Raw genomic sequence first — 10,519 nt, forward strand, 5'->3', positions numbered from 1 at the left:
CGCTCAAGAGAAAGCTTCTCACTGTAACCAGTGCCTGTAATCTGGTTCAGGTTATTAATCAACCTACCAGGATGTTTACAAACACTACAGGAACAAGATCGTCCACATGTATCGATCACATTTTTACTAATACTGTAGAACTATGTTCTAAAGCTGTATCCGTAGTGGCTATATCCAGGAAAGCCAAAGTTCCAATAGCTGGGCCTAAAATAGTGTATAAGAGATCATACAAAAGATTTTGCAGTGACTCTTATGTGGATGATGTTAAAAAAGGGTGTTGGTCTGATGTGTTTAATGAGGAGCATCCAGATGCTGCACTTGATGGATTTATGAAATTGCTTCTTCCAATTATTGTTAAACATGCACATATTAAGAAACTGACTGTTAAACCTGTTCAGGCTTCATGGATTGATGAGGAATTTAACAATTGTATTGTTGAAAGAGATGGGGCAAAAGGAGTGGCTAATATGTCTGGCTGCACATCTGACTGGCTTACTTACTGCAAATTGAGAAATGATGTGACTAAACTCAACAAAAACAAGAATAAACTGTATTATGAAGCCAAGATCAATGATATAAAGAATTATGGAAAACTTGAGTAGTTTAAATGGAATTATGGGCAGAAAGACAAATTCAACTCACTCTTTCATCGAATCAGATTGCTTATTCATCACACAACCATTTGATGTTGCCACTTATTTTAATGATTACTTCATTGGCAAAGTGGGCAAACTTAGGCAGGAAATGCCAACAATAAACATACAACTGATGAAATAAAAGCATTTTGCAAGTTTGAATTTTGTAAAGTCCGTGTGGGAGAGGTGGGAAAATGATTTATCGATCAATACTGACAAACCTGGCATTGACAACTTCGATGGAAAGCTTACTGAGGATGGTATATATATTACCTTTATTTTACTAGACAAGTCAGTTAAGAACAAATTCTTATTTTCAATGACGGCCTAGGAACAGTGGGTTAACTGCCTGTTCAGGGGCAGAACGACAGATTTGTACCTTGTCAGCTCGGGGATTCGAACTTGCACCCTTTCGGTTACTAGTCCAACGCTCTAACCATTTGCCGCCCCAAAATAAAGAGATGCTCTGCTTTTTTGACACCACACTCCAAAAAGCAAGTTCTGCGGGCTCTAGTTTTAGTCGTGTGGTCCAGTGCTGCAAGGAAAGACCTAGTTAAAAGCTGCAGCTGGCCCAGAACAGCACGTACTGCTCTTCATTGTAATCAGAGGACTGATATAAATATGCATGCCTGTCTCTCTTGGCTAAGAGTTGAGGAGAGACAGACTGCATCACTTATTTTTATAAGAGACATTAAATCCCAAATAGTTTGTATAGTCAACTTACGCAGTTCTGACACACACCTATCCCACCACACAGTCCCCAAATCCAGAATATAGTCAAGAAAGCGTACAGTATTATATAGAGCCCTTATTGCATGGAACTTCCTTCCATCTCATTTTGCTCAAATAAACGGCAAACCTTGTTTCAAAAAACAGATAAAGCAACACCTCGTGGCACAACGCCTCTCCCCTATTATTTGACCTAGATAGTTTGTGCCTTAAAAAAAAATGTTTGTAGTTCTGTCCTTGGTGTTTTTGTCTGTTGATATTATGTATTATGTTTCATGTTTTGTGTGGACCCCAGGAAGAGTAGCTGCTGCTTTTGCAATAAAATACAAATTACCAAAATAACAATACATAGGATTTATATAGCTTGTTTCTAAGGTCCAAAGACACCTAAGTCCATAGGGCTCCGGTCAAAGGTAGTGCACTATGTAGGGAATAGGGTGTAATTTAGGACATAACCCAGGTCCTCTTTGTTTGTCCAGCTAGGCCAGATGCAACAGTTTTTTGTTTTGAAACATTCTGTCTGTATTTGTCCAGTTATTCCTATCTGATGGTTTGTCCTATGTCCCTCCCTCCTGTGTGTCTAGATGGAGTTGACCGCACATCCACCATCTGAGAGTAGGACCTGAAGGAGACCCGGGGACATCTGGTCCCACACACACACACACACACACACACACACCACAGCCAATGAGAGAGGTCAACCGGGGTGGTTGCTGGGCTGCAAATTATGCCACGGCGAGCCAATCTGCAAAAACTGCTAACAAACGGCTAACGCAGTAGCACATTGGCATGTTACCATCACAACAAAACACGGCTACGCCCCCAGCACACTCATAAGTACCTGGGCTTCAGTGATGGATGAGAAATGCAGTGCAGACTCCTTTCCCCACCCGTTATAACTACCCACAACAGTGCCGGAGGAGTGCCCTCTGTTGAGCTGGGGGAGATATAGCAGCGCTGGGGGTCAGCATCGGCCAACAACCGATTGGCAGACCCTGGACCCAGTTGAAGGGGGAGTTGTGCATTATAGGTACTGTAGTATATCATGCTATAAGAGTCAAGACTGTAGACTTTCCTTCTCCGCCCCCAGTCCCCAGACCAGTAAGGGAGTTCCCACACCAGTTCGCACCAGTCAGCATTTCTACCGGTCGTGCCATATGACGTCTCACTGAGTCAAAAACAAACACAAGACAAGTAAGTAAATAATCAAAGTGGGACACATTGTGAGAGAAGCCTCGGCATTCATCTCACTGTTTGGGAGAGTTTTAGGGAGGAAGTTTTTCAAAAGAGCCCTATGCTTCTGTATAGGTGACAGAAAAAAAGCATTTTTACATGTATGTATTGTTTACATAAGATGCTACTATGGTACCGAAACATTTATACATTTCAGCTATGAATGTTATCTCTTATATTTTATTTTTTTAAATACATTTTGGGAAAGTAGTAGCATACTACCGTACTAGTCGCTTAATAGACTAACGTCCCACAGTAGCTATCATAGTTTACATCCAACATTATCATAGTTTTTTTTGCTTTTTGTTTCTTTCTTTCGCTTACCAGCAGCCAAGCTGTGTGAATATGAAAACGCTAAAAGGAGAGAGGGATGAAGTGGAAGTGTGTAGAAGGAAAAACAGAGAAATGAGAAGAGATGGGAGGAGGGGAAATAAAAGTGGGGAGACACAGGATGGTCTGTGCCAAGTGATTTAGAAGGAGAAGAGGACGTTAGTGATGATGGATCCATGTCAGAGGCAGGGACTTTGATTTGAAACAACAGAAATTGTGTAGTAGTAGCGTTGTGGTGAAGTTCTGGGTAAATGTTATAGACAGGCCAATGTATATAATCTTTTAGAATTCTTTAATCTTTGTCCCTGCAGACTATGCATTGAAAGTTTATGCTGTTAATTTGCTTGGGCTGTGTCTGGATTTGGGAGTGAGGTTTCTTTAACAGGTGCACAATGTTGTGTGACCTATTCTCTAATTAGGGCTAGTCAGTGTGGGTCAGTAGTATTTTCAATGTGTCTCATTGTGAAATAGAATGAGGATTACATGTGTGTTTTCAGTCCAGGGTAGGTACTATAGCGTTGTATGCTATATGCTCTCATTTTACTAGGAAGTAAGAGATGGTCAAAGATGTTTTGAATCAAGGAGAAAAGATGTACACAGAGGACAGGAGAATCAGGAAGTAGCTTTGGCGGATATAAACGAGAAGGTTGCTGAGGAAGTTTCCTTTTCCTCAAGCAGCATAGAAACACCAACCCATGAAGGGTTTAAAACTAGTTTAAATTCCCAAGAATACTCTCTTTTTAGTACTTAACTCCACCTAGTGGCAAAATGCAGTTAGGTAGGTTCATGGAATTAGGCTTTTTATACTTCAATTTCTTGTTCGTTTTTTTGTCTTAACCCTAACCCTTGGTTCATTGTTGTCTGCATGACATGCTATAAAGGTAGGTTCATGGTAAAATAAGCTCTTTAAAGCTGAATTAGGCTCTGTTGTTATTAGCCACTGTCATCCTGTAAGTGGGTGTTTTGTGCATGGAAGATCACGCTAATGTATTGTGCCTGAATGGGCATCCTGATTTGGTGTGGTGTTTTGTGAGGGTTTTTGCGCAACTTTTTGGGTTAGTTTATTTTTGAATTCTTGTGTGTCTCGTTTTCTTGTTCTGCACTTGGTGTTGTGATATTTTTACTACAGCTAATCCATCAATAACAATGCCAATAGGTGCAGTAATAGAAATGGCAAGTATGTGCAATAAACGTTCATCAGTGGGGAGAGGCAAGTGGTTTGGAGAGGAAAGGTTAAGAGTTTTGTAGTTCAGAAAAAGGGACTTGACTTATTGTGGAGGTGAACTTGTAGTGAGATGAAACCAGCTTCATGCCAAATGCACCGTTGCTCGGCGATGGAGAACGAGAACACCCCTTCCTCTGCCAAACTAACTACAGCCCACTCCCAAGTGCGCATTGAACTTAAGCTCTCAGACTGAGCCATCTTGTCATAAAGTAGGGTTGACCCCAGTCAAACCTTTAACCTGTTATTGTCAAAATGTCATTGATGCTTGTAGTAATGTTTCATAGTCAGTCAAATATCACTGCTTCAGGAAGTGTGCTCACTAAAAACGCATGGCCTTAAATGGGACGGTGACAAGAAAATTCAATAAAGCATGAATTGGCATGGACTCTTTGGCACGGTTTGGTTTAGTGGCAGCATTACAGTATTGGTATACTGATGCAACATGCATCAGTGTATATACAGTACATGGTAGTTAGATCCACTTGCCACTGCCACATAAATTGATACTATTAGCAGATTCAAATTATTTATTATTTTTTTTCTATTGTTGCAGAGGTGATTTATTGTATTCATTTAGATGTATTATTTAAAGTACCACATGTATTAACTTGCTATGGCTGGTGACCATAAGTACATCTCAAATATTAACATAGTTATTTTTGTTTTGAACTACAGTATAATCGCACATTTTTATATTTAATAGTGGAGTAGAGAGACACTCTGTGTCTTGTTTGGATTCGTTTTTTTTCTTCTGACTGACTGTTTGGGAACGCTTGTTATCCTGGTTGGCCAAATGTCTGAACGTGGCCACCAGCAGAACAAACAGGATAGGGGGCGACGACCCTTTTGAAATATTGCCAAATAGAACAGGCCACGGTAACCCTTGATAGACTGAGATGGAGAGTCATCTGGGGTTATTTCTGTGGCATAAGGCCCTTTACTACTTTGGTCCACTTCGGCTATGAGCATCGGAGGTGCAGGGATAGCCCTTTGGGAATGGGTAACCAGTGCTTACCAAGCTAACCACCATCTGCATGGCTAGTGATGACATCACAGTGGATGGCTAAGATATGTAGCCTATCCAAAAGACTGGCAACAACTGCAGGGCAGAGGGTAGCACATTCTAGGGTGGGACATACACACTCACTACTGCCCATGAGGTTGTGTGTGTGAATGTAGTGTACACTACAGTATGTAGTGAGCGATGGAGCAGAGGGAGTAAACAGAAGAGCTGTGAATGTCATTGATATATTACTGCAACTGCGTGTGTGAAGTAGCCAGATGACGAGTAGATCGGACTTTGACTCCTCCGGAAGCTGTTCACCTTATGTAACACAAAAAAAAGGGGGTTTTATTTGTATTTTCCAAAGCGCCTCCAACCCCGATGAGGCTGGGATGAGAGAGATCCTCTGTACACACTGCAGTATTAACAGTTAGATGATAACCTTGATATTCCAAATATATTATTATTTAATGGGGTTTTTTTACTGAAATTTTTGTTGGTCATAGACACTCTGCACATTAGTCAAATATCGCATCATTATTCGATGGCGAGACTCTTTTTTTTTCTTCTTTTTTTTTTGTAAACTCGAAGGCATCCATACTGTAACAAAAGTTCTACAGCTTTACTGTGCTCTGTTTGTTTTGTTTTTGTTATCAAAGAGCCGATGTCCTGTATTGACTGCAGGCTTACAAATATATTTGAAAAAATATTATCCTATGTTTAAGAAAAAACTCAAAAGCTCCCCAAAAAAAGTTAATTTATATTATAGAAATGCACGAGGCTGGGAAGTCATATTTAAAATAACAAATGGCAGTGCCTTTTTTTTTACTCGACATTTACCCAAAATGTAAATGTTGACAGTCAAAATGGTGGCATCCTCCAAACTGCACACTAGGTCCTCTAGGACATTTTAAAATGTATCTTTTGGCGTCACGTTGTAGACAAAAACAATATGGAACACTTCTTTCTGGCCTCGTGTTGTCAGTGTATTTTTTTTGTTTCTGTAGGTACTTTTCAATGCTGATATGAAGTTAGGAATTATACCTGTCTGTACAACAAACAGATGTATATGTTTTGTGTGTGTTTGCACGTGTGTCTTGTTGTAACTGTAAAATACTTATTCTCAAATGTACCAGAAATGCTGCGACTTGGCATGGCCCAATCAAAAGAAGGCTGTAGTTTTTCTTCCTTTGTTCAGGCATCGGAGGATGACTGCCTCTCAGCTGTATGTGTGTGTTATACAGTATCAAGGGATTGTATGGTCACTATGCCCACAGTTCAGTAACACATGAGGGCTGACATTCAGAGAGACCTGAGGTCCACTGTACACTACATAGATCAGTCTCTCTGTAGAGCCAGCCATTTAGAACTGGGCCAGTATTTACAAAGAGTCTGAGTAGTCGTGCTTTTTACATGCCTTCTAGATCATAATGATTAAAATTATATGGACAGGGGGGGGACCTGATCCCAGAGTTACTTTTTTAATTCGGGCCCTGACGCCATGCCAAAAGCCTGTCTCAGGTTCTGTGTTCCTGTAGCTACTTGCCTCGGGCAGGGTTTGGGTCTGGCTTGTGAGAGGAAGTGTGGATGCTCATCTGTTCTAAATGGATCTATGGATCTCTTGTGTAAATGTATGTATTTTCATTTTTGTCTATGAGAGATTGTGGTTGCTGTCTATTCAGAATGGGAGCGCTGCGAGTGAGTGAGCGAAAGATACTGAATGAATCGACTGAATGCTTTGTTTTGTGGGGTCTGTGTTCAAATGCTTGACATCTTTATTATAACCACAGACAAAAAATGTATTAAAGAAAAACTTTGTCTGTGGATAAAAAAAGTTTTAAAAAATTCCAATGAAAGGGTCATGTCTTGTATTCTGGGAGGCCACACAATAGCAGGAGATGATTCTACTGGCTACTCCTCCAAAAAGCACACCAATCAGAGGAACTGAAGCACTTTCATAAAACCTGTTGCCAAGAGGCAGGCTCCAGTCAAGGAGGGTACCGCCTTGTTTCACAAAACCAGCTAAAAGAAAGTTGTCAACCCCCATTTTATTTTCTCTGTGTCACGGAGACTCTCCACACTGCCAAAGCTGACTCTCTCGTCTGTTCTCATCCTCCTAGATCTATCTGCTTCCTTCACCACTGTGAACCGTCAGATTCTCCTCTCCACCCTCTCAGGGCTGGGCGTCTCAGCCTCTGCACTCTTGGATTGCATCCTACCTGGCAGGCCGCTCCTGCCAGGCATTGTAGAGAGGATCTGTGTCTGCACCACGTACTGTACTCACAACTGGTGTCCCCCAGGGCTCGTTTCTAGGCCCTTCTCTCTATACACAAAGCTACTCTGCTCAGTCATATCCCCACCAGGTCTCTCTCATGATTGCTATGCGGATGAGACTCAACTACTTCTCTCCTTCCCCCATTCTGACACCCATGTGGCGACACGCATCTCTGCTTGCCTGGCAGATATCTCAGTTTGGATGTCGGCCCACCACCTCAAACTCAGCCTCGACAAGATGGGGCGGCAGGGTAGCCTAGTGGTTAGAGTGTTGGACTAGTAACCGGAAAGTTGCAAGTTCAAACCCCCGAGCTGACAAGGTACAAATCTGTCGTTCTGCCCCTGAACAGGCAGTTAACCCACTGTTCCTAGACCGTCATTGAAAATAAGAATTTGTTCTTAACTGACTTGCCTAGTTAAATAAAGGTAAAATAAAAAATAAATTAAAAAGACGGAGCTGCTCTTCCGCCAGGGCAAGGCCTGCCCGCTCAAAGACCTCTCCATCATTATTGACAATTCCAGTGTCCCCCTCCCAGAGTACAAAGAACCTTGGCTTGACCCTGGACAACACCCACTCTGTTCTGCCACCTCTGGTCTCTTGGCAGCTCCCGCTCAGCCCAGTCCAAGCTCTTCTCTGTCCTGTCACCAGCTTCCCCCTGAAGCTAGGACAGCAGAGTCCCTTGCCCATCATCTGAAAGCATCTGAAATAATCCCACAGCACCCCCTTCTCACCCTGGCCCCTCCCTAAATAAATAATGCCTAACACTCTGTTTTTTGGGGGGGGTTTTCCCCTTACTAACTCTGACTTTGATAGCTATTTTGAGGAAAATGTACTTACTGTGATATGTGGTTGTTCCACCTAACTATTTTAAGATGAATGCACTAAGTCACTCTGGATAAGAGTGTCTGCTAAATGACAAATGCAGATCTGGGTGTCCTTAATACTAGGTTCATAACCAAGCGGGAAGGTGTTAATTACCAGTTGTGAAGTTGTTTTGAACTGGGAAATACCATCAAACATGGAGGTCATAAGAAGGCAAATGATTGTTTTGCTCTTTTGCCCATATCCAGAGCTGCTTTCCTTAAATCAAAAGGAAGATGAACAGAATAAATTTTGTATCAATAATTTGTATTTTGTTCCACAACTGCTGAAGCTGCTGCCATCTGCTTTCTTTTTGTTGACAATTTAGAGGGGCAAGTAAGCATGGGGATGATAGACAAGTTTACCGCTAGTAATTACCAGGTGGCAGTGCGTTCAAGCGGATTTTTCCCAGTCTTTCCCAGTCGTATGCTGGTATATGGTGCCAACATTCTGCGATCAATCAGGTATTTTAAATAATCTACACTTTAACTGTGGGCACAATCAGAAAGTAGAACAGGACATATGTTAGTGCCAGGTATAAACAGGCTTTTACAAAGAAGAGCACAATAGCCAGGTTCATAGGTCTTACACATTTAATTTTATTTAAAACACTTTCAAATGACCACAGTAAGAAGTGTAACCTAAATGACAGTGGAGAAGGAGCCCAAAGAACAGGTCCTCCTAAAGAAGACCACAGAGACAATGTAGGAGCTGTCTGACTAGCACGCACCTTCACCCACCCCTGACAGATACAACCCCAATGGCCAAATCAGATTGGTTAAAACCTATTCATTTCAGAGTATTATATATTTCCAATAAATATATAACTATACCGCTTGCTACTATTCCTATTTATCGTAACGTTTCCATCCACCGTTTGAGAGTAAAGTCATACTGTATGAAAATAACAACAGGTGTGATGGAAAGTATCGGTATTAATGTCGAAAAATTGTTCATGGTGGGATCATTTTGTCGATAAAAAAAATTATTATGCGACAAATGCGGTGGAAAGCCTTTATGTGCAAATATTTATTTTTTTAAACCATATCGAAGTAAACTTGAGACATGCGATGACATCTGGTGTACTACGACATGGAAAAACATTTGAGTTTATAGGCAGATTAAATCGTTTTGATGAACTTTCATGACGGTTGTGATGGGATGGACAATGATGTGCTTCATGCACATGCCCATCAAGAGTTTTATTTGAATGCTGGCTACATGAACAAAACTTGTCTGCCAATTAACAAATAAAAATGCTATTGCTCTTATCCATATTGCATCATATAACCTACCCTGTCCACGTTGTCAGCGAACTCTTCTAGACCGGAGAGCATGCCAGTGTTGCCAACTAAATTTCAGGGTAAATTGGCTAGAGGCAGGTTGATTTGTTGCTAAATGACGTTGTGTAGTCATTGCGTGAACGTAAAACTGCGTCATTACGTAGAATACGCAAAAACGTTACTCAAATTGACTGGCCATCTCGGCAAAAAAATATGATTTGTTCAGTTACAGAGTCCGACTATTTTCTGTACTTCTGGCTGTACAATTTTGATTGAGACATGTTGATTGATGTTGTAAGTTCTGTTCAAGATCAAACATTCGTGACCAACTATATTAATTGGGTTTGGCTCGTCGAACCCGTACTACACTGCTGCTGCAGTCGGCCAACAATGATTTGCAATTTGCTGAAATTGCTGCTGCTGCCTGTGCACGAGCTGAGCATCTGCTGCACTTTTGCAGCCAGGCATGTGTGTTGTGACTAAGTGTGTGACAGAGAAAATCGTTTTTGTGTCATTTAGAGGGAAAATGCGTGCATTTTAGCGTTTGAGTCACTTTTCAAAAGTTCCAAATACATTTTTAAAGGTAGCTAAATGTGTTAAGTGCTGGTTGGGAAAGAAAGTTGCCAGGGTAGTCTGGTAAATTGCTCAATCTAGCATCACTGGAGCATGCGCCAAAACCAGAAGGCGCATATTGGTTATTAACGCAACAGTTTGTGACAAAACCATCAGTAGAGAGTTACAAATGCAATGGGAATTTAAACGCCAAAGTTATTTTCATGTGCACGGTCATCACGCACAGCTTTTTATTTTTTTTTAATCTACAAGTAAATTTCTTGGAAACATCTCTGCTGTGATTTTTGAATATTCACATAAAAATATTTCGCCAATTGGATGGAAACCTAGCTACTGAACATTTTTCAAATGTTACTATATTTTAATATCCCT

The 10,519-nt window shown here is 41.1% G+C and overlaps 1 protein-coding gene across 2 annotated transcripts in view; it reads left to right on the plus strand.

Moving 5' to 3' along the window:
• samd4a (sterile alpha motif domain containing 4A) overlaps positions 1-9,769 on the plus strand; it is a 103,768-nt gene extending 93,999 nt beyond the window's left edge. For both annotated transcript variants that reach the window (XM_029687464.2, XM_029687465.2), the window contains one exon: positions 1,949-9,769. In XM_029687464.2, the coding sequence (XP_029543324.1) occupies positions 1,949-1,977 (29 nt within the window). In that variant the 3' untranslated portion in view covers positions 1,978-9,769. The remainder of the gene's footprint in view (positions 1-1,948) is intronic.
• Positions 9,770-10,519: the final 750 nt, after the last annotated feature.

The sequence above is a fragment of the Oncorhynchus nerka genome, linkage group LG18 (assembly GCF_034236695.1).
Source record: "Oncorhynchus nerka isolate Pitt River linkage group LG18, Oner_Uvic_2.0, whole genome shotgun sequence".
NCBI lineage: Eukaryota > Metazoa > Chordata > Actinopteri > Salmoniformes > Salmonidae > Oncorhynchus > Oncorhynchus nerka.